Source organism: Pecten maximus, chromosome 6 (genome assembly GCF_902652985.1).
Source record: "Pecten maximus chromosome 6, xPecMax1.1, whole genome shotgun sequence".
NCBI lineage: Eukaryota > Metazoa > Mollusca > Bivalvia > Pectinida > Pectinidae > Pecten > Pecten maximus.
Window position 1 is genome coordinate 11,693,958 of NC_047020.1, and position 26,435 is coordinate 11,720,392.

The 26,435-nt window shown below is 36.8% G+C and overlaps 1 protein-coding gene across 1 annotated transcript in view; it reads left to right on the forward strand.

Annotated features, from left to right (window-relative positions):
• The window catches only part of LOC117328970 (rho guanine nucleotide exchange factor 17-like), a 66,732-nt gene extending 50,191 nt beyond the window's left edge, over window positions 1–16,541 (forward strand). The window contains exons 11-23 of the mRNA XM_033886612.1: window positions 151–263; window positions 1,122–1,237; window positions 2,776–2,867; window positions 3,234–3,307; window positions 3,727–3,932; window positions 4,322–4,635; window positions 5,876–5,996; window positions 6,304–6,390; window positions 6,503–6,570; window positions 9,845–9,993; window positions 11,412–11,586; window positions 12,292–12,465; window positions 12,843–16,541. Coding sequence (XP_033742503.1) covers window positions 151–263; window positions 1,122–1,237; window positions 2,776–2,867; window positions 3,234–3,307; window positions 3,727–3,932; window positions 4,322–4,635; window positions 5,876–5,996; window positions 6,304–6,390; window positions 6,503–6,570; window positions 9,845–9,993; window positions 11,412–11,586; window positions 12,292–12,465; window positions 12,843–13,144 — 1,991 coding nt within the window. The 3' untranslated portion in view covers window positions 13,145–16,541. The remainder of the gene's footprint in view (window positions 1–150; window positions 264–1,121; window positions 1,238–2,775; window positions 2,868–3,233; window positions 3,308–3,726; window positions 3,933–4,321; window positions 4,636–5,875; window positions 5,997–6,303; window positions 6,391–6,502; window positions 6,571–9,844; window positions 9,994–11,411; window positions 11,587–12,291; window positions 12,466–12,842) is intronic.
• The last annotated feature ends 9,894 nt before the right edge of the window (window positions 16,542–26,435 follow it).

Below are 26,435 nucleotides of genomic sequence, written 5' to 3' on the forward strand. Positions count from 1 at the left end.
AAATATTCTGACCAGTTTTTGACAAAGATGTTAGCTATTCGTGCACAGATTCTCCGATAACAGCAGAGTGGAAACAGGAGTAAGTGTGTGCTTTATAACAAAAATTGAGTCCAAAATATTTTATTTTTAATGAGTGTCATACATTTCCAGGTCAGATTCCGCCCAGTAAGAAGCCTTCCCTGGACCCTGATCAACTAGAGGAAGACATCAACATCCTGACGGAGATTTCAGACATGACCAATAAACTTAATTACCCACATTCTGTACGTACTTATTACTGTTAATCTCACTGTTAACATTGTGCTTTTAGAGATTGTTATCAAGACTGTTATTTGTAAAGAGATCTGTTTTCCAAAGAATTAAAATGTGAAAATTTATACCTTTAAAAAATAAGAGGGAAAAAGTTAGAGAAAATTATAGTATGTCACACATTTTCTGCTATTAGAATAAAAACACATACTTTTCTTCGAAAAAATTTGGTGAAACAATGTAAAACAAAAGAAATCTTCAAAAATTATAGCTAGTAAAAGTGACATTATACATTTCAATTATTTTTTTTTTAGATTTTCGACAAAATTGAACAATTAGCAGGCTCGGAGATAATTGATGATTAGCCAGCCTATTTTGTTTAGTTTAAATGAAGTTTTGTACATGATAACGGGGAATATTTGCTAAAAATATAAATACCACCATATTATAAGCCTACAACACTTGCTCAATCTGTATTTAAAAGAGAAAGATCAATCGTATTTCTAATTCAATTGATCTGACCACATAGTAATGTATTTAAAAGAGTGAGAAAGATCAATTGTACATGTATTTCTAATTCAATTGGTCTGACCACATAATTGGAAATAAATAAGTTCTGACTGTTTGTAAAAATTGCTGCATTTACTTTGATATTATATGACGTAGATTTTGCAAACCGAAAATCTTATACAGTATTGTTGAAAAGCCATCAACCTTTATGTTCTTCCATCCTGAGGTTAATTAATGATACAAGTTTCTTTTATATATCCCACACATAAGCCTTAATATTTCAGTGTTTATTTATTTTTACTATGAGGTATAAAAGTCCTTATTGAATAATGTATTTTCAAGTTCTGTATCGTGTGTTTCAGAGTCTTGATGATGTCACTAAGGAGATGCTGGCATCTTTAAATAAACAACTTTCTGAAGTTTGCATACGAAGTCCAACTTTAGATTCAAATAAAATGGAAATTCTAGTCACAACACAGTAAGTATATGGCCTGGCTCGGGTTGTGATAGCTCAGAGTGCCGGCCACGTATCCTCAGGTGAAGATCCGAGGTGCATGGGCTGTGTTGGGCCGGTGTGTGCTGTCGTGGTTGTTATACCATGAACAGCACATACCAATGTCCAGTTTTACTTATGTTGATACAGATTTGTGCTCAATACAGTTGTTCAAATTCCAATTATTGATACGTGGCAAAGAGAAATACTATACTTTCTAGATAATTGATGATAGATTACTGTGAAATTCCAAACAATATTTATACAGTCAAACCTGCTCTAACGACCCCCTGTATATAACGACTGCCTGTCTATAACGACCGGTTTTAAGATTCCCCGTGAGATTTTACTATATAACGACCCTCTGTATAGCGACTACCTGTCTAATGTGGCTAACGACCGGTGATTTCGGAACGGCGGTCGCTAATTTGTTTTCTATAGCGACCGATTTCTGTAGGCCATCTTCTGCTCTCGGCAGTCATCCCTCATAAAATCCCCGGAAAATTCAGACACATCGACCCTGGCTTGATTATACAAACAAAGGACCACCACAACCCTGGCCTGAGTATATAAACAAAAGACCCCTACCACCTGTTAGCCTATAATTACTGTAGCTGCCCTGGCCTGGGGCTCTGTAAGAGAGGAGTCGGGTCACCATGCGTGTCGGTATTACATTACAACTGTGCACAGGTGGCTTCATTTGACACGGTCAGTTAATTTTGTGATTACAACTAGGATACATCACTTCAATAACAAACACTGGTCATATCTGTCAACAAGATTTACTCACATGAAAGCCAATAATGCCTTTCTTAATCTTAGCTGTCGGTACTAGCGTTTGTACTGCCGCCATCTTTAATTAGTCAATACTAATAAAAAGTCATAAACTGACACAAATATCCGGATTTCAATTTGGGTCAGAAAACAAAATATTTTGGTTTTAAGAAGTAAGACTATAACACAAAATAATTAGTAGTAACACAAATATAATTAATTTATTAATTATTGTGTATTCTTTTTCTTTATTTATGAAAGAAAGGGAGATAATTTGATAGATACATATAGCATTATTTCAGAACAAAATATTTAAAAAAAATTATCCATAAGACCATTTTGAGTTATATTTTGTGTTTGGGTCCACAAATCATTGAATATTAAACCCTTCAGATTTATAAAGTTTATGCATTTATTTAACTTCTGACTGGTCTTCTGAATGCCCTGTTCAATGACAATTTTTTATGGCAGGTTTAAGTAAATTGGTTGGTGCAATAATTTTGACCTGTTTATAAAGGCAACCTGTCTATAGTGACCGTTTTTCTGCCTCCCCTTGGGCGGTCGCTATAGACAGGTTTGACTGTAGATGATATCACTATTCTTGCAAGGAATGAAACAAGTACATGTACCACAATAGGGAAATATTTCTAAAAGTTTCATGATTCTGTGACCAGCTATTTTCCCTGCTCTTTTAATTGAGTTGATGACTTGTATCTAACTTCCCTTATCAAATATATCTCTGTCCCCAGGGAAGGAGTGTATCCCCTGGAGATCTGCTTTACTTCTGCTGAGAAGCGAGCCATCTGGGAGTCAACCTTACTGGACGCTAAACAGAAATTATGTAAGGCTAATTTCAATTGTTTTAATGCTAAATAATTACGCGGATTCATACAGTTTGCAAACAAAATTTGTTTCATACCCCGATGAAACTAAAAAAAATGACATCAATGCTTAATTGAATAAAACAAAGTACCTATTTTGATTGTTTATTATTTTGAAATCTGAATATTTCATAATCTGTATTGATGCAGGGAAACTTCTATTTAAAAAGAAATTTTGAAGAAAAAAATATAAACTAAAATATTAAGTGTTCTTAATTAAGTTGATTTCATTGTCTTCAAGGATTGTAATGCCTATTTTCTATGTGATTTCCTGGAAATAAATTTCTAAATGTAATTTTCTTATTTGTAACCAATCTGTTTCACAGCATTGCTCTCGGACAAGAGAGCACCTGAGTTTCAGCAGCCGTTACAAATTACGAAGACAAGAGCTGGCATGCAGGTATGGTAACATTAGAGTTAAGTGTGAAGATCAACTTTCATTTCTACCTGTCCTGTATTTCTGAGAAGAAGATGATAACAAAAATAAAAGTCTGAGGAACTACATGTTCAATAACATAAAAGTCATGAAATATTAAATATTGTGAATTATGACTGTTTGCTATTACTAGCTTTGGGCAATTGACATGTAAGGATAAGTGAAGATGTTGAGTCTTGTTAAATGAGGAGGGGAGATTATAAGCTCTTGCAGTACTGTTGCAAAGTTTTTCTTCTCCAATAACTATTTCCTTTAACAAAGTAGATAGAAAACATTAACTTGTACAATATTTCATGTCTATATACAATGCTTACTCTTTTGGAACACCAAATCTGTTTTATAAATCTCATAGAAGGTGAAAAGTGTTTTCATTTTATTGACAGTTTTCCTGTGCAGCCCCAATTGACGGCCTCAACAACAGTGGTTACCGTGATGTGTGGGTGTGTAATAGCGATGGATATGTTGGTCACATGTGTCTGTTGAGTCTCCAGCCAGAGCCGATCGTTACCCTGAACACACCTGTACCGGGCTGTAATGCCCGTATCCTGTGTATATGTGCGGTTCCTGCCTTCAGTGGGCCATTTAGGAGGTTTGTTTCAAAAGAGAATAAATATTCATAAGCATTTAAATACATTCTTTTATTGAAGCTATATATAATACTCCGACTGTTTTAATGTATCCTGTAAACTATGTAGCCAATTGGATGTAAATTTGTCCTGTTCAGGTAGATGTAATGATGTATTTATGTGTATCCTGTTGAGGAGTATGTGTCCCTATAAAGATTCTAGCATAAACACTATTTGACATGCTATCTATCTTAAATTAAAACACTTCACATTCACTTTTAAGGTTTAAAACTGGATCTACATTGACATAGAAAATAAAAGATATCTTTTACATAGATGTGACATCATATTATTGAATTATTTTTTCTGTATCCATTAATTGTAATGACATGGACATCACTATACATTACAGGAAGAGCAGCTCAAAGAAAAACCTCCATAAACACTCTGTTCCACCAGTATCAGAGGATGGTCCCCAGATCAATATCGAGGAGGTAGACGACGCCTCAGAGCCGGAGGAAGATACAGCCTCTGGGTATCAGACAGACTCGGAGTCGAGTGAGGAAGAGGAAGAAGAGGAGTTAGAGGAGGAAGGAGAGAAAGGAGAAGGAGAGAAAGGGGATGGAGAGAGAGAGTTAGAGGGGGAAGAGGAGGTACAACAAGAGAAGGAAGAAAGCAGCAGTGAGGCTGTATTTGACAACAAACCTAAAGACTTGTACTTAGGAGGTAAGGACGACATAACAGGACTGTAACAGATCAGGTACTTAGGAGGTAAGGACGACATAACAGGACTGTAACAGATCAGGTACTTAGGAGGTAAGGACGACATAACAGGACTGTCACAGATCAGGTACTTAGGAGGTAAGGACGACATAACAGGACTGTAACAGATCAGGTACTTAGGAGGTAAGGACGACATAACAGGACTGTAACAGATCAGGTACTTAGGAGGTAAGGACGACATAACAGGACTGTAACAGATCAGGTACTTAGGAGGTAAGGACGACATAACAGGACTATAACAGATCAGGTACTTAGGAGGTAAGGACGACATAATAGGACTGTCACAGATCAGGTACTTAGGAGGTAAGGACGACATAACAGGACTATAACAGATCAGGTACTTAGGAGGTAAGGACGACATAACAGGACTGTAACAGATCAGGTACTCAGGAGGTAAGGATGACATAACAGGACTGTAACAGATCAGGTACTTAGGAGGTAAGGACGACATAACAGGACTATAACAGATCAGGTACTTAGGAGGTAAGGACAACATAACAGGACTGTAACAGATCAGGTACTCAGGAGGTAAGGATGACATAACAGGACTGTAACAGATCAGGTACTTAAGAGGTAAGGACGACATAACAGGACTATAACAGATCAGGTACTTAGGAGGTAAGGACGACATAACAGGACTGTAACAGATCAGGTACTTAGGAGGTAAGGACGACATAACAGGACTGTAACAGATCAGGTACTTAGGAGGTAAGGACGACATAACAGGACTGTAACAGATCAGGTACTTAGGAGGTAAGGACGACATAACAGGACTGTAACAGATCAGCTAACTGCTTGTCACCACATTACCTTAATTGGTAGCCTTATAACTAAAACTAACCAGGCTAAGACATGTCTAGAAGGAAAGGGATTCTCACAAAACTAACAATAATAAGATCACACAGAAACGGTCATGTATGTTGTGGAGTGATGACACCATATTATGTCTATACGTTCTACAATTATTTCACACTAAATCGTATTTTAATGTTCAAAATTTCATACAAAACTTTGATTATGTCATACGTTTTACACTTGTTTCACACTAAACCATTCTTTTAATGTTCAAAATTTCATACAAAAGATTAATGTAGTTATATGTTTTCTAAGTTAAGGGTTGGTGTAGAATTAAAAGATTCCTGACAATATCACTTAATATGTATCACATGATGATCTGTTACAGAGTCGGAGGGTAAGGCAAGCCCGGTGTCTCAGCTCATCAACCTCGACCCCTTCACCATGACTGGTAACTGGCTGCAGGATGCTCACAAGAGTACCATGTGGCTGGGCACAGAGGATGGCTGGTAGGTTAACACATTATACAATGTCTACATTCTAGTATTCTGTGAAGCTGATTTTAATGTAGTATTAAAAGTAAAATGTCAGTTTGCTCTTTCCTGGGTTTATTTGCTCAGGAAAAGTACATTATGAACAACAAGCTTTTTGTTTCATGTTCAATCATGGCCACTCGCTTTAATCAAGTTTCTTATTGTGTGTGATGTCATAAGCATCATATATGTTAATTTAATACCTTGCAATCAATGTGACCATGTTACCTTAACTATATTATGTGTGTTACTTATTGTGTAATTGTATGGTTTTCTCTTTCAGTATACACATATTCCAATGCACAGACAATATCAAAACTACCAAGAATAAACTGAAGATTCATCACGGGTCCCCAGTCTATTGTATAGTGTAAGTGTCCATGTTTTTTGTAATTTGTAAAATTCATTCATTATGTAATAAAAATCTTTTTGTTTGATTGGTGTTATTATGGTCTATTTTATATTTTGATTTCCAATTTCAGATATTTAGACAACAAGGTGTTTGTTTCCTTAGCCAATGGGGACTTGATCGTGTACAAGAGAGACTCAGGTTTGTAACGTAAACTTCCTGATACATCATATTTCTAGTAATATGCTCTGTCTATGTTTGATAAAGATGTGATGTGAAGTGACTGAAAAATTTCTGTGAAATTATTTAGATTTCTTACACTACATATAAACCTACCCTCTGTCATTACAAAACAAGTTAGCTTGAGAGATATTTTTAGCTCACCTGGCCAGAAGGGCCGGTGAGCTTATGCCATGGTGCAGCGTCCGTCGTCCGGCGTCCGGCGTCCGTCAACTTTTTCTTTAAATTGCTACTAGTCCTAAAGTATTGAATGGATTTTCACAAAATTTGATCAGGAACATCCTTGGGGGAAGGGGAACAGAGTTTGTATACATTTTTACTCTGAACCCCCAGGGGCCTGAGGGGCGGGGCCAAATAGGGGAAATAGGGTTATTCCTTTAAATCGCTACTAGTCATAAAGTTATGAATGAATTTGAACCAAATTTGGTCAGGAACATCCTTGGGGGAAGGGGAACAGAGTTTGTATACATTTTTACTCTGAACCCCCAGGGGCCTGAGGGGCGGGGCCAAATAGGGGAAATAGGGTTAATCCTTTAAATCGCTACTAGTCATAAAGTTATGAATGAATTTGAACCAAATTTGGTCAGGAATATCCTTGGCAGAAGGGGAACAGAGTTTGTATACATTTTTACTCTGAACCCCCAGGGGCCTGAGGGGCGGGGCCAAATAGGGGAAATAGGGTTACTCCTTTAAATCGCTACTAGTCATAAAGTTATGAATGAATTTGAACTAGATTTAGTCAGGAATATTCTTGGCAGAAGGGGAACAGAGTTTGTATACATTTTTACTCTGAACCCCCAGGGGCCTGAGGGGCAGGGCCAAATAGGGGAAATAGGGTTAATCATTTAAATCGCTACTAGTCATAAAGTTATGAATGAATTTGAACCAGATTTGGTCAGGAACATCCTTGGCAGAAAGGGAACAGAGTTTGTATAAATTTTTACTCTGAACCCCCAGGGGCCTGAGGGGCGGGGCCAAATAGGGGAAATAGGGTTACTCCTTTAAATCGCTACTAGTCATAAAGTTATGAATGAATTTGAACCAAATTTGGTCAGGAACATCCTTGGCAGAAAGGGAACAGAGTTTGTATAAATTTTTACTCTGAACCCGCAGGGGCCTGAGGGGCGGGGCCAAATAGGGGAAATAGGGTTACTCCTTTAAATCGCTACTAGTCATAAAGTTATGAATGAATTTGAACCAAATTTGGTCAGTAGCATCCTTGGCAGAAAGGAAACAGAGTTTGTATAAATTTTTACTTTGAACCCCCAGGGGCCTGAGGGGCAGGGCCAAATAGGGGAAATAGGGTTAATCCTTTAAATCGTTACTAGTCATAAAGTTATTAATGAATTTGAACCAAATTTGGTCAGTAACATCCTTGGCAGAAAGGAAACAGAGTTTGTATACATTTTTACTTTGAACCCCCAGGGGCCTGAGGGGCAGGGCCAAATAGGGGAAATAGGGTTAATCCTTTAAATCATTACTAGTCATAAAGTTATTAATGAATTTGAACCAGATTTGGTCAGGAACATCCTTGGAGGAAGAGGAACAGAGTTTGTTTAAATCTTTATTCTCAACCCCCAGGGGCCTGAGGGGTGAGGGAAATAGGGTCACTCCTTTAAATCGCTACTACTCCTGAAGTATTGAATAGCTTTTCACCAAATTTGGTCAGGAACATCCTTGAGGGGAGGGGGAACAGAGTTTATATGAATTTTTACTCTGTACCCCTAGGGGCCTAAGGGGCGGGGCCAAGTAGGGGAAATAGAGATTAGTCTTTTAATTGCTACTAGTCATAAAGTTTTAAATGGACTTAAACCAAATATGGTCAGGAATATTCATTGGCGAAGGGGAACCGAGTTGGTATAATGTTTTACTCTGAATCTCCAGGGGACTGAGGAGTGGGGTCTGATAGGGAAAATAGGGGTTAATCCTTTAAATCGCTATTAATTATTAAGTTACGAATGGATTTTAACTAAATTTGGTCAGGAACATCCAGAGAGGAAGGGGGGGAAAGAGTTTGTATAAATATTGAGGGGCCTGAGGGGCTGGGCCAAATAGGGAAATAGGGGTTACTCCTTTAAATCGTTATTTTCATAAAGTTATGAATGGATTTGAACCAAATTTGGTCTGGAATATCCTTAGGGGAAGGGGGAAAGGGAGTTTATATAAATATTGACTCTGACCCCCAAGGGGCCTGAAGGGAGGGGCCAAATAGGGGAAATAGAGATTTGAGTTTTAAATGGATTTGAACCCAATTTGGTCAGAAACATCCCTGGTGATGGGGGAACAGATTTTGCATAAATGGTTACTGTGACCCTCAATCCCATAACTATGTATAGTATCGCTGGGCATTAAGGGATAAACACAATTTTTATGTAAAAATAGGCCAAAGGGTTTTCCCCACCCTAAGGGACTTAGTTTCTTTAAACACCATTATTGTGTAAAAATAATCCATATGGTCTTTCAGAGAGTACATTTTTGTATATGTATTGACAAATTGAACATGTACATTATTTTGACATTTGGTCAAATCCAACCAGGTGAGCGATACAGGCCCCATGGGCCTCTTGTTAGTCCCCTACTGGTGAAATTGGGGGTTGAGAGATATTTTTAGTCCCCTACTGGTGAAATTGGGGGGACCACAGGTTTAGTTCATTATAAGTATTTGGAACATTATAAGTAATATCACACCATACTAGGAGACAAATTCCCTATATGGAGAAAGATATACAGTGTCAAAGCATCGGTAATAAAACAGGTGGTTCTAGAGCACCACCTGGTGGTACTTGATAAAGACGAGTTATTCCCCCTGACTGCTTTGCCTGCCACTGTCACAGTTTATATCCTGCTCTAAAAATTATAATAAACTCCAAGTCAGATATCAGCTGTATCTTCTACCTTACAGTTTGTTAGCTCACTTGGCCCAGCCAAGTGGACTTATACTGTGGTGCATCATCTGTCCGTCATCTGTTGTCAACTTTTTCCTTTAATAAAATGTTTTCTCAAAAACCACAAGTCCCAGAATCAAGCCTGACAAAGTTTGTGAAAATGAGTGTCATTGACCCATATTCACGGCCATAGTGGTCAAATATTTTGAAACATTTGAACATCTTCTCAATAACTTAAATACCTTTAATCATTAAAGCAGAAAATAACAGAAGAACAATACAGCCCCATTAGGCCTCTTGTTTCTAAATGTAAACTAAGATCTTACCACTCACTATTACTTTTGTTTTAGATGGAATCTGGGATACAGAGAACCCTTACACTCGCACTGTTGGCAGTGTTATTTCCCCTATCAGTCGTATGTTGGCTGTGGCAGGCAAACTCTGGTGTGGCTGTCAGAATATCATGAATGTCATCAACCCTCTCACACTTCGAATTGAGGTAAGTTACACTACTCAGTTTATCATATAATGTATGTCACATCAGGTAGCATATACCTTTAATTCTCCTGTCACATAAAAGTAAAATACAAAGTATGTCACATCAGGTAGCATATACCCTTAATTCTCATGTCACATAAATTTCATGTGGAAGGCAGTTTTGCTGTGGACAATAGGAATACTTTTGCCATCCAAATTTTGATTTGTCATCAGATTTAACAAGAGTAGTGCAATGATGAATATGATGGACGATAAATGACACTGTATCTATATTATTTGCTAAAGACATACTATATAGAAAATGTTAAGAGTACAACAGTGTTTTTAGGTGCTGTGAAACAGCAACCTTAAGCAGTCATCGCCTTCTCTAGAATTAATTAATTCAGAACCCTCGGGGGAATCAAAATGTCGCTTCAATGATGAATCCCGGGCTTGTTTCCTGGTTTGTACAAGGGGAGGTAACTTTTACACTCTAGTTGATGGACATTGGAAAATCACCTTGAGCTCTTGGGTTGATAAAAAATGGCCCTCGGCTGTAGAATACTTTTTTAGTTTCGGCTTTTCCAATTGGAAATTGATAGTGAAATCTTTGATTGTTTTTACATCCGATGCTTAAAATGTAGAATACTTCCAATTGGTTTGTTATTTCCGAGAAATAGGCCACACAAACATGGCCTTGCTGGTTGAGTTGGTTGAAGTGATTATGAGGCGAAACCTAACGTTAGCTTGTTTCCGCAACAGAGATTCCGATAGCAATAATTAGGTTGCATGTTTTAAATCAGTTGATAGTGAAATGCTTGCCCAAAGTATATAACATGAACGTCCGATTCAACAAATCGTTGGAACAGATAAGTAGACCAATTCATCGGGAACAAATTAAATTTCTGAGACAAGTTTCTTCTAACGCAAGTTGACAGATCTCTAATCAGGATACAGATAAGTTTTTACACAGAGAGAAAAAAAACAGTAAATTGAGTACAATTTAAATACGAAAATAAGCTGGGAGAGTAATTCACAGGAATCTTATATACAATGTATAGGGAATCACTATGTGGTTTATCAAGAAACATGACGGATTGATATCACGGATTAATCGATCTAAGAATTAAACTTGATCATAGTATGCCGATTCAAGTGAAGTTTAAAAGTGTAATTCTTCACTGTTCATCACAACTTTAACGCAACCACAGCCTTTTTAAAGTAAATAAAATTCCTTGAAATGACATAGGATAATCATCAGTAAACAATAAAAATGTCTTCCTATTACATGCCATTTAAAATTTATATAATATTTGCTATTCTCCTGTATTTCAATCCCTCATGCACAGCACCTATGAGTGGCCTCAATACTTTGATTTTATACAGTAATAGATAATATCATTTTATACAGTAATAGATAATATCATTTTGTTGTTACAGACAACCTTCCAGGTAACAACAGACTCGAGTCGCTGTATCCAGTGCCTTGTGTGTGCGGGACAGGGTGTGTGGCTCGCCTCACAACACAGCTCAAAGATCTCCCTCTATCATGCTACATCCTTTGAGCCACTGCTTGAGGTCAACATAGCTCACTCGGTGGCCCAGAAACTTCAATGTAAGTGTATTGATGACTCCTCCATCTAATGATTCCTTTGACTTAATCTGTTGGCTCTTCTGATTAATAATGTTACCTCATTCAAATATAAATCAGCCTATTCCAGTCAATAGCCTGCTAACTTATACACTCCCATCAAATTCCATAAATTCTGACATTTCGGAAATTATCTGCTCACAGCAGCATTTGACTCCAAATAAATCATAAATATCCTGCAAGAGGTAAGTAAATGGACGGTAGTTTGGCACAACTACCCTACCTAGGAAATGGTTGGCATATGAGATTCACGTCCCTTCTCTGAGAGCTTTATATATCTTATTTGATGTAGTTAATGCCCACCCTCTTTTTATATTCATCAATTTCGTCTGAAATACTGTTACCTTATTTGCTTGACTCACAGGTGACACATTGATATTTTGCTTGACTGGTGACACATTTATATTTTGCTTGACTGGTGACACATTGATATTTTTGGTGTTGTGATGGAGATTTATTTTTTAATTCAATTATTATTCCACTTTCCTTTATTATATCAATATGAAAGCAGCGGGTATTAAGTAAGCATACATGGAGCTGTTAAGTAAAATAGTATTGGCATTATTTACAATCAGTATGATTAAGACAAATTGTCAGTAGGTGAGTAGTTTGACGATATGAGACTATGTTGTCAACATGAGATATCAATTATACCTGTGTGACTTGTAGCGGCTGATGACATCATTCGACAACACAAGGCGGCTTGCCTGCGAATCACAGCTTTGCTGGTGTGTAAGGACCTGCTATGGGTGGGCACCAGTGCTGGTGTGATCCTCACCATACCCATGCCCCGCATCACGTCCACCTCCACACGTGGCTCCATATCCACCCCTTCAGTTACAGGTAAGTAGCCCGATATCAACCCCACATATGGCTCCATATCTATCCTCCAGTTATGGGTAAGAAGCATTAGTAAATTGTAGTCCAGTATCTTATCGTATATTTCAGATGAGAAAGTATCGCTTCATTCAAAGGGATATTTTATATTTCCTAGCCAACATTCATGAAAGAAAATAAAAGTAAAAAAACATTATGAAAATCAATATCAGCCTTATTTTCCTTCGGTCATTAACCCCTATTGTAAAATCACACTTTTATTTTGTGGTATATAAAGTGGTCTAAATCTCTGGGTTAGATAGTAATTGGATTCCTTACAATCTGTTAAATAGGAAAACAATATAGATTTTGACCCTGATATAAACGTTTTATATCTCCTCCAGGTCTGGTGTTTGGTCATACGGGACATGTAAGGTTCCTGACCTGTGTAGAACTAACAGCTCCGTCATCCCCAACGACACCCAAACCCCGAACTGAAGATGAGGAAATGGAGGATAAACCAGAAAATCTCGCAATTCATGACATTCACCGCCGATCTTCAATGGCGGCCACAACAGCTACCATGGCAACAAGGATGCTGGTCATAAGTGGTGGAGACGGATATGAAGACTTTCGCAATAATTCAACCAATGAAGTTGCAGGACGTGATGATAGCACCAACCACTTGTTACTATGGCAGGTGTAAATTGGATATGTTTGGTGGAATACTGACATTTAGTAATGATAATTATTATACCGTTACTTGTGTTAAACATAAGAAACTAGTATTGTGATTTCTGGAGCACGTGATTTACGACATTTGGAGGTCATTGTTTTACAAGTGTGAATGAGGACTGCCAGAGAGATGATGGAGCAATTTTACTTCTGTTCTTACATTCTGTTCTAGTTATAACCTTACAGTACATCTGTATTTGTGATATTGAGATCCTCAACAGTCTGCCTTGTTAAATTTGTTGTTGTGAGCTGTGACATTTCTGGAGAAAAGGCGTCTCATCACTAACTCTACAATCAATTATTTTATGTAATGAAGAGGGCTGTGAAATACAAGACTTAGTGTTATATTACTGGAGCGTAGCAGAGAGGTACAAATCAAAACTCTCACCAACAATACTCTATTTCAGATGTTGTGATTAATATTTGTTTGTGTAATGATGTTGTAAAATTGATAAACAACATTCTTGAAGCTGCAAGCTACATTTGACGCTTCATGACAACATGATACTGATGTGTAAATTAAAGAGGTGCTTATTCAGGGATGAAGGTAGCTTAAGTGGTGCTTTAGCCAAAAGGTAATATTTGCATTTAGTAGTATTATTTTAATTGAATATGGTTGTTTTAATGCAATTTGGCAGAATGTCATGCAATGAAAAAGGTGCTAGGATTTTAAACTATGCATTATATGTGAAATAGAGATCAACCCATGCATTATTTTAAATTTTTATTACAATTTTGTCATGAAGTCAAATTTCATTTTATTATAAATGTAATTTTAGCTTGTCTAACATTGAAGTTTTCGCATGGTCAAATAGAAGTCAAGTCAGAATTTATTAAAAATCAAAACTAGTTTTAACTCTGCTATTTTTTCTAATATTTTTTAGATTGGTGAGCTATGTTCTCTTGAGAACTCTTATTTTCTTGACAGAAATGCGGATCTAGGTGATTGTTTAAAAAAAAAATGTACATGATCAGGTACAGTTTTCGGAAGTACGACTCTAGATTATTTCTAGACTTTATTCCAGTTATTCTTTAAGAATCTGTGTTGATATTGAAATGTAACAAATTCAGTACGTTCAATCTTATTATCCACTTAATTCCTTCTGCAATTCAGAATCTATGACTACTACACCTAAGTAGCTATCGTTAAACTGACTACAATAATTGAGCCTAATATGAGAATCTATGACTACTACACCTAAGTAGCTATCGTTAATTTGACTACAGTTATTGAGCCTAATATGTGAACCTATGACTACTACACTTAAGTAGCCTACCGACTACTCTTTTAGAATGATTCTTACAACTGTCTGTAGTGGACCAAGTCAGGATAAGTGTAAAGGGGGGTACGAAATGTATATGACATATGTAACAAAACATATACCAGTTCTTACGGTACAAAACAAGTCAATTTTAATCCTCTATTTTAATATGCATTTATTTCAAATCATGTGCATATGTTTCACACATGTTTTAACTTAATTGTAGTGGAACACATCAAATTGTATTGAAATATATTTTTTATCATGATATGTACCATTTCATGATTGAAGTACTTTGACCTCATATTCTGAAATATTTTAAAGGTTGTCTCCCTTTGACACAGGTTAAAACATTATTCATTATATGATAAAGGATATCAAATAAGACAAGAAATATTCACAAGAAAAAATGATTGAATTGAATGGATAACCTTATAAGTTAATTGACTTTAAATCATGATAATTATTTCAACATAGATGCATTTTCCGATTTCTGATAGATGCCATACTTTCATCTTTGGTTACCCATGTATGCCATTCAATATTTTCAGGGTTATCATTTTTGTTTAAAAATGTCTTCCTCTATTGATAATTTTCTTTATGATATTATTCAAGAACTTTAAGCCTTAATTATGTGTTTTACCAAATTTGGTAGTGCCTTAACTGTACAACAGGCCTAGATTAGCCATGGAAGGATTATACTGAACAGGTTGTTATTTTGATGCTCTTTTTTCTGTTTTTGAAGATGAATATAATTAATTGCAAAAACTTGATATCTTTAACACACAGGATTCCCGACATTTCCTCACAAAAATGTCATCTGTTTAAATTGATATAACTACATAATGTGTAATGGAAAAAATGTATTAAACTTGAATTTTACCTTGAACATATACCACAAGAAATCCAATTTCTTTACGTTAAACATCAATATGTAACCATTGCTTTGAATGAGTCAGCAGAAAAAAAATCATCATTATCTCCTTAATTATGAATATGACAATGAAAACAAACAATGTTAAGTATTTTTTAATTAATTTATTGAATTTGAGAGTCGTTTTCCTGAAAACTTAACAGAATTTTTTCATATGACTAATGTAGATCCTATGACTTTAATTAAAATAAAAAGATCAATAGAAAAATTATGATTTGATTAATAAAAATATATCTTTTTGTCTTCAACTTCAGGTGAAACTGAAAATTCTAACCATGGAAATAAATGGCCTTTTAATATGGTATACAACCTATTAGGTGGTTTAACAAGGTTACCTCATTTTACTTGGAATCAGCATTTTGTAGAAGTTAACTAACATAGTATACTGGACATTTTCAGACTAATTTTCATCACATTCTAGGAGCAAAAATCTTTAATTTCAAGCACAAGTTTCATACAACATGATCTAAACTGCCATTGTTTGATTTTATTATTACAACGCTTTACATAGTGATCTGATGTTTTATTATTTTATATCATTATTATTTTGTTTTTATTTCTGTTGTATATTTTGTACATATTAAGTCATTCTGAATGTGATCAAAATGTTATGCTGTATTAGGGATATATATAACTTATGTACATAGATACAAATGTATAACAAAATTATTTATGAATTGTATATAAATGGGATGCACCCTTTTTCAATTTAAAGAAATATATGATTGATGACATTTGATTACCTTGTATAGTGCTTGATTTATGAGCTATTTATCAGAAGTTTTAACATGCTTTTCTAGTCTAGCTTTGTACATATATGTATATATATTTGTGTTCCAATTTAGGCACAAAAAAGAAATGTGAATTGTTTTTCTGTATTTATGCAAGTTTGGCAGTAGTCTATTAACCCTGGAGGTGACGATGACTAAACGTAGATTAAGTGATCTGTGTTCAGAGAGTGATTGCCTGACACCTACACACCAGATGTTGACGAGATCTGATTTCAAATCACGTTCGGAGTGTGGCAATAAAGTGATGTTTCAGTACTGTGTAGACAAATTGTATAAATATGTTTGTGTGTCCCTAAAAAACCAAGTAGCATACAGGTCATATCTCCTCAGTACAACATACAGGTCTTTCTCCCCAGTACAACATACAGGTCTTTCTCCCCAGTACAACATACAGGTCATATCTCCCCAGTACAACATACAGGTCATATCTCCCCAGTACAACATACAGGTCATATCTCCCCAGTACATCATACAGGTCATATCTCCCCAGTACAACAGACATACAGGTCATATCTCCCCAGTACACCATACAGGTCATATCTCCCCAGTACAACAGACATACAGGTCATATCTCCCCAGTACAACATACAGGTCATATCTCCCCAGTACATCATACAGGTCATATCTCCCCAGTACAACATACAGGTCATATCTCCCCAGTACAACATACAGGTCATATCTCCCCAGTACATCATACAGGTCATATCTCCTCAGTACAACATACAGGTCTTTCTCCCCAGTACAACATACAGGTCATATCTCCCCAGTACAACATACAGGTCATATCTCCCAGTATAACAGACATACATGTCACATCTCCCCAGTACAACGTACATACAGTTTTTATCGAATCAGTACTGCATACAGGTCATACCTCCCCAGTACAACAGACATACAGGTCATATCTCCCCAGTACAACATACAGGTCATATCTCCCCAGTACAACAGACATACAGGTCATATCTCCCCAGTACAACATACAGGTCATATCTCCCCAGTACATCATACAGGTCATATCTCCCCAGTACAACATACAGGTCATATCTCCCCAGTACAACATACAGGTCATATATCCCCAGTACAACATACAGGTCATATCTCCCCAGTACAACATACAGGTCATATCTCCTCAGTACAACATACAGGTCATATCTCCCCAGTACAACATACAGGTCATATCTCCCCAGTACAACATACAGGTCATATCTCCCCAGTACAACATACAGGTCATATATCCCCAGTACAACATACAGGTCATATCTCCCCAGTACAACATACAGGTCATATCTCCCAGTATAACAGACATACATGTCACATCTCCCCAGTACAACGTGCATACAGTTTTTATCGAATCAGTACTGCATACAGGTCATATCTCCCCAGTACAATAGACATACAGGTCACATCTCCCCAGTACAACGTACATACAGTTTTTATCGAATCAGTACTGCATACAAACGCACGAAGCCCACCTCTTTCTACTTTTTCATTGCATACTCATTCTCGCTATTACTCTAGTAGGCATTTGGCATTGGTTAAAGCTTTTGGTGAAATTGAACCAGTACAGTAGTTACCTTTGGCATTGAGGTCCCCTATGGGCATTGAGGTCCCCTATGGGCATTGAGGTCCCCTATGGACCTGATTTTGTTTTTAGTTTTGATATGCCTGAACAATATTTATGGTATGACATTGTCTGCTGTCAGTTATAAGCTTTCTCCATCCGGAAACTGCTAGTATATTCATAGATTTGATGATGATGTTTTGCATTCAGGAGTGTTTTTTTTTTATTAGACAAGTTTTCAAGAGAGTTATTGCCCTTTGTTTTTGTCAAAATTTTATGAATGTGAAAATTTATAAAAGTAGTTAAAAGCATTATTGCGTTAGGTCAAATACTCAAACAAAGACGATTACTTTTCTTTATTACATTTTTTATACATATAATTACAATAAAACCATCCACTGAAGTACTGATTCCAATTACATGCAAGCTTTAACCTTTGTTTAACTACAAACATACACAACCATTTATAAATTCAAACACCACAATTTAATTCAAGGATTACCACATCGATACCTCCTTTAATAAAAAAATTATCGGATTACTTGTATATCTGAAAATTAACCTAGTTCAAGCCGTTTGAAAACTTCATATGATATATATCATTTGGACTAACAATTTTATATACAAATATACTTGTAACCATAGTGATATGTTGTATCTGTTGTGTTTTCATGTATTGACCCTAGCTCACTGGCAATTGATAATGTGTATTTTTACCCGGCTATCTCTCTTCTGTAGTAATGTGTCTCTCCTGTAGTTGTGGTGTCATTCTCTCCTGTGGTAACATTGACTGTGACTATGTTTATCTCTCTCCTGTAGTAACATTGACTGCGACTATGTATATCTCTCCTGTAGTAACATTGACTGTGACTATGTATATCTCTCCTGTAGTAACATTGACTGAGACTATGTATATCTCTCCTGTAGTAACATTGACTGCGACTATGTATATCTCTCTCCTGTAGTAACATTGACTGTGACTATGTATATCTCTCCTGTAGTAACATTGACTTCGACTATGTATATCTCTCCTGTAGTAACAATGACTGAGACTATGTATATCTCTCTCCTGTAGTAACATTGACTGGGACTATGTATATCTCTCTCCTGTAGTAACATTGACTGTGACTATTTATATCTCTCCTGTAGTAACATTGACTGTGACTGTATATCTCTCCTGTAATAACATTGACTGAGACTATGTATATCTCTCCTGTAGTAACATTGACTGTGACTATGTATATCTCTCCTGTAGTAACATTGACTGAGACTATGTATATCTCTCCTGTAGTAACATTGACTGTGACTATGTATATCTCTCCTGTAGTAACATTGACTGTGACTATGTATATCTCTCCTGTAGTAACATTGACTGAGACTATGTATATCTCTCCTGTAGTAACATTGACTGAGACTATATATATCTCTCTCCTGTAGTAACATTGACTGAGACTATGTATCTCTCTCCTGTAGTAACATTGACTGTGACTATGTATATCTCTCCTGTAGTAACATTGACTGTGACTATGTATATCTCTCCTGTAGTAACATTGACTGTGACTATATATATCTCTCCTGTAGTAACATTGACTGAGACTATGTATATCTCTCCTGTAGTAACACTGACTGTGACTATGTATCTCTCTCCTGTAGTAACATTGACTGAGACTATGTATATCTCTCCTGTAGTAACATTGACTGTGACTGTGTATATCTCTCCTGTAGTAACATTGACTGTGACTATGTATATCTCTCCTGTAGTAACATTGACTGAGACTATGTATCTCTCTCCTGTAGTAACATTGACTGTGACTATGTATATCTCTCCTGTAGTAACATTGACTGAGACTATTTATATCTCTCCTGTAGTAACATTGACTGTGACTGTATATCTCTCCTGTAATAACATTGACTGAGACTATGTATATCTCTCCTGTAGTAACATTGACTGTGACTGTGTATATCTCTCCTGTAGTAACATTGACCAAGACTATGTATCTCTCTCCTGTAGTAACATTGACTGTGACTATGTATATCTCTCCTGTAATAACATTGACTGTGACTATGTATATCTCTCCTGTAGTAACATTGACTGAGACTATGTATATCTCTCCTGTAGTAACATTGACTGTGACTATGTATATCTCTCCTGTAGTAACATTGACTGTGACTATGTATATCTCTCCTGTAGTAACATTGACTGTGACTATGTATATCTCTCCTGTAGTAACATTGACTGAGACTATGTATATCTCTCCTGTAGTAACATTGACTGTGACTATGTATATCTCTCCTGTAGTAACATTGACTGTGACTATGTATATCTCTCCTGTAGTAACATTGACTGAGACTATGTATATCTCTCCTGTAGTAACATTGACTGAGACTATATATATCTCTCTCCTGTAGTAACATTGACTGAGACTATGTATCTCTCTCCTGTAGTAACATTGACTGCGACTATGTATATCTCTCCTGTAGTAACATTGACTGTGACTATGTATATCTCTCCTGTAGTAACATTGACTGTGACTATGTATCTCTCTCCTGTAGTAACATTGACTGAGACTATGTATATCTCTCCTGTAGTAACATTGACTGTGACTGTGTATATCTCTCCTGTAGTAACATTGACTGTAACTATATATATATCTCTCCTGTAGTAACATTGACTGAGACTATGTATATCTCTCTCCTGTAGTAACATTGACTGTGACTATGTATATCTCTCCTGTAGTAACATTGACTGTGACTATGTATCTCTCTCCTGTTGTAACATTGACCGAGACTATGTATCTCTCTCCTGTAGTAACATTGACTGTGACTATGTATATCTCTCCTGAAGTAACATTGACTGAGACTATGTATCTCTCTCCTGTAGTAACATTGACTGTGACTATGTATATCTCTCCTGTAGTAACATTGACTGAGACTATGTATCTCTCTCCTGTAGTAACATTGACCGAGACTATGTATCTCTTTCCTGTAGTAACATTGACTGAGACTATGTATATCTCTCTCCTGTAGTAACATTGACTGTGACTATGCATATCTCTCCTGTAGTAACATTGACTAAGACTATGTATATCTCTCCTGTAGTAACATTGACTGAGACTATATATATCTCTCTCCTGTAGTAACATTGACTGTGACTATGTATATATCTCTCCTGTAGTAACATTGACTGTGACTGTGTATATCTCTCCTGTAGTAACATTGACTGAGACTATGTATATCTCTCTCCTGTAGTAACATTGACTGAGACTATGTATATCTCTCTCCTGTAGTAACATTGACCGAGACTATGTATATCTCTCCTGTAGTAACATTAACTGGGACTAAGTATATCTCTCCTGTAGTAACATTGACTGTGACTATGTATATCTCTCTCCTGTAGTAACATTGACCGAGACTATGTATATCTCTCCTGTAGTAACATTGACTGTGGCTATGTCTCTCTCCTGTAGTTGTGTTGTCATTCTCTAGTAACGGTGTAAATTATCAGTTTCCACTCCTTCATTCTGAACTACTGTACAATTTACATTTGCCTGTGATTTATTTATTCATGTTAAGCCACACTGTTCCTCCTCAAAGCTTTACTAACAGAAATTACACGTGAATAAGCTCTATTGTTTGTTGTAGTCACTTAAGATTAAATCCCTCGATTGAGTTAATTTTTCCTCTTACTTCACCACTGATCAGGATGCAAATAATATAACAAACATTTTTAACTGAAGTGTTCTTAATATTAGTTTTTGTTGTTTTTTCTTTCCTTTATTTTGTTAAGTTATACACAAAGATGTTATGATACTAATGATAATTGCTTAATTGTCATCTTATTTTATAAGCTAAACAATTTAAGTTTTGTTTATGGATACTTTGATTGTTTTAATTGAAATTATGTTATATCAACATTGATTGTAACAATTTTTATACAGAAATTTTGATCTAGTAAAGCTGTTGTTTATTATAATTGGTATTAAACTATATATGTGTGATCTGTTTATTGAAAGCAAAAACCTTATGTGTTCTAGGATTTTAACATAATCATCTCTAAAAAGAATACAAAAAAAAAAATGTCTTCAAGGAGACGAGTAATAACAAATAAGAATTGAAGATTTGTTACCTGATATGGAGACAATAAGGTCGATACTAGTCAGTGCAGAATCTCTCATACTTGGATGATGTAAAGAGAGATTTCTTCACGGTAGATTTCAATAGCTTGGTATGAGGCTGTGCTGACTGCTTTACCTTGGAAATTTTATCACCAAGGTAAATACTTGGTATATCTCTGTCACAGGGGTAATTGTCACAGGGGTAATTGAATATTTTTCTTTCACACTTTCTTGATGATTCATAGTTGTTGCAAGTTCTAATATGTAGACTAAATATAACTAATTTATTGGACATTAGGAACTATACTTTTCAATAGTTATCTCCCCTTATCTGTCTTATTCAACATTTGCGGCCATGAGCAATCATATAATTATACTTTGTGTTCTTAGTTTAGAATTTCCTTTCTTTAACTGTCCCATTTCCTTTTAATTAAGAATTTAATTTCTTTAACTGTCCCGTTTTTTGTAATTAAGTTAAGAATTTCATTTCTTATATCTGTCCCATTTCCTAGCTTTCCCATATATTTGAACCAAGTTCAGTTAATACCAAAGAATTAAATTAGCCAACAGCACACTTTAATTTGTTAGGGCAAAACAAACCATAGGCCAAGATCTGTTATAGATGTAAGAGTCACCATTGTTTTGCTGTATTTTATTTTTTACTGCCTATATTTGTTGATTCTGTATAAACATCATGCTCGATGTTTGATATTGATTTATTGCCTCAATTTTTATTAGTGACTATATTGAACAGATCTATCTGTATATATACTTGTGTATTTCCTTGAAGGAATCTGTTATGGAAGAAAATGATATTTATATTTGTTGTGTGTGATTCCCTTTCTGTCACAAGTAAATCCAGCATTTGAATATTGCAATGCCAATGACAGTTACTACAGGCATGTCCGTCACATTACACTCAGGTTTAACAAGCTTTCTCTGTATTCCCTATCCATCAGGTATGGCTCCTACCATTGGCTGTATACCTCCTACCATTGGCTGTATACCTCCTACCATTGGCGGTATACATCCTACCATCGGCTGTATACCTCCTACCATTGGCTGTATAATCCTACCATTGGCGGTATACATCCTACCATTGGCTGTATACCTCCTACCATCGGCTGTATACCTCCTACCATTGGCGGTATACATCCTACCATCGGCTGTATACCTCCTACCATATTGGCTGTATACCTCCTACCATTGGCTGTATACCTCCTACCATTGGCGGTATACATCCTACCATCGGCTGTATACCTCCTACCATTGGCGGTATACATCCTACCATTGGATGTATACCTCCAACAATTGGCTGTATACCTCCCACCATTGGCTGTATACCTCCTACCATTGGCTGTATACATTCTACCATTGGCTGTATACATTCTACCATTGGCTGTATACCACCTACCATATTGGCTGTATACCTCCTACCATTGGCTGTATATCACCTACCATATTGGCTGTATACCTCCTACCATTGGCTGTATACCTCCTACCATTGGCAGTATACCTCCCACCATTGGCTGTATACCTCCTACCATTGGCTGTATACATTCTACCATTGGCTGTATACAACCTACCATATTGGCTGTATACCTCCTACCATTGGCTGTATACCTCCTACCATTGGCGGTATACATCCTACCATTGGCTGTATACCTTCTACCATTGGCTGTATACCTCCAACCATTGACTGTATACCACCTACCATTGGCTGTAAACATTCTACCATTGGCTGTATACATTCTACCATTGGCTGTATACCACCTACCATATTGGCTGTATACCTCCTACCATTGGCTGTATATCACCTACCATATTGGCTGTATACCTCCTACCATTGGCAGTATACCTCCCACCATTGGCTGTATACCTCCTACCATTGGCTGTATACATTCTACCATTGGCTGTATACAACCTACCATATTGGCTGTATACCTCCTACCATTGGCTGTATACCTCCTACCATTGGCGGTATACATCCTACCATTGGCTGTATACCTTCTACCATTGGCTGTATACCTCCAACCATTGACTGTATACCACCTACCATTGGCTGTAAACATCTTACCATTGGCTGTATACCTCCAACCATTGGCTGTATACCACCTACCATTGGCTGTATACCTCCTACCATTGGATGTTTACCTCCAACAATTGGCTGTATACCACCTACCATTGGTTGTATACCACCTACCATTGGCTGTATTCAATCTACCATTGGCTGTATACCTTCTACCGTTGGCAGTATACATCCTACCGTTGGCTGTATACCACCTATCATTGGCTGTATACCTCCTACCATTGGCTGTATACCTCCAACCATTGGCTGTATACCACCTACCATTGGCTGTATACCTCTTGCCATTAGCTGTATACCTCCAACAATTGGCTGTATACCACCTATCATTGGCTGTATACCTCCAACCATTAGCTGTATACCACCTACCATTGGCTGTATACCTCCTACCATTGGATGTATACCTCCAACAATTGGCTGTATACCACCTACCATTGGCTGTATATATCCTACCATTGGCTGTATACATTATACCATTGGCTGTATACCTCCTACCATTGGCTGTATACATTACACCATTGGCTGTATACCTCCTACCATTGGCTGTATACCTCATACCATTGGCGGTATACATCCTATCTTTGGCTGTATACCTCCTACCATTGACTAATACAATCTACCATTGGCTGTAAACCTCCTACCATTGGCTGTATACTTCCTACCATTGGCTGTATACCGCCTACCATCGGCGGTATACCTTCTACCATTGGCTGTAAACCTCCTACCATTGCTGGTATACCTCCTACCATTGGCTGTATACCTCCTACCATTGGCGGTATACATCCTACCATTGGCTGTATACCTCTTAGCATTGACTGTATACAATCTGCCATTGGCTGTATACAATCTATCATTGGTTGTAAACCTACCATTGACTGTATAACTCCTACCATTGGCTGTTTACAATCTACCATTGGCTGAATACATCTTACCATTGGCTGTATACATGCTACCATAGGCGGTATACCTCCTACATTTGCTGTATACCTCTTACCATTGGCGGTATACATCCTACCATTGGCTATATACAATCTGTCATTGGCTGTATACCACCTACCATATTGGCTGTATACCTCCTACCATTGGCGGTATACCTCCTACCATTGGCTGTATAATCCTACCATTGGCTGTATACATCTTACCATTGGCTGTATGTATCCTACCATTGGCTGTATAAATTCTACCACTGGCTGTATACATCCTACCATTGGCGGTATACCTCCTACCATTGGCTGTATACCTCCTACCATTGGCTGTATACATCTTACCGTTGGCTGTATACAATCTACCGTTGGCTGTATACCTCCCACCGTTGGCTGTATTCCTGCCACCGTTGGCTGTAAACCTCCTACCATTGGCTGTATACCTCCTACCGTTGGCTGTATACATCCTACCGTTGGATGCATACATCTTACCATTGGCTGTATACCTCCTACCATTGACTGTATACCTTCTACCATTGACTGTATACCACCTACCATTGGCTGTATACATTCTACCATTGGTTGTATACCTCCTACCATTGGCGGTATACCTCCTACCATTGGCTGTATACATTCTACCATTGGCTGTATACCTCCTACCATTGGCTGTATACCTCCTACCATTGGCTGTATACCTCCTACAATTGGCTGTATACCTCCAACCATTGGCGGTATACCTTCTACCATTGGCTGTATACATTCTACCATTGGCTGTATACATCCTACCATTGGCGGAATACCTCCCACCATTGGCTGTATACATCCTACCGTTTGGTGTATACATCCTACCATTGGCTGTATACCTCCTACCATTGGCTGTTTACCTCCTACCATTGGCTCTATACCTCCTACCATTGGCTCTATACCTCCTACCATTGGCTGTATACATCCTACCATTGATTTCCTCTTGTCAATCATTATTACCTGTCTCAATCTCACAAGTGTTAAAAGTCGTTGTTATTGTAAAAAAAAAAATTGAAATGTCAAAATATAAATATGTTTCAAATATTGGAAACAATATATCTGCATTGTCTTTTATAGGAACTTTAATGCTTGATGTGAAATCTGATTAGAAAATGAGGTACTTTTTTGAGATATGTTGAATATGACCAGAAACGTAATTATGATAGTTTTTCTATATGTTTCATTAGAAAAGAGTGTTGCAATAAAATAATGTTATCAATTGTTACATTGTCAATATTAAGTATTTATATTAAACCTTAATACCAAACTTTGGAATACGATAACTCCACACCTGATGTATAGGGAGTAGAGTGGTTGCCTGAGTGTAATGACCATTGCGGACGTCAGAAATCCTAGTGCTTGAGTTGTTTGTGGTGTAGGTAGAGAGTCTCTGTGTATATTGCTATGTGTCGGTGGATACGATGTCGACGATTCTATTGTCAGTACATCATCTAATAAAATTGTTAAATTGTCGTCTGTTCTTTTGCATTATTCAACAAATTAAATGGAAAAGGATGTCATACAAAATGTGTCATAAAATCTGTTGTATGTAACAAACCAAAAAGA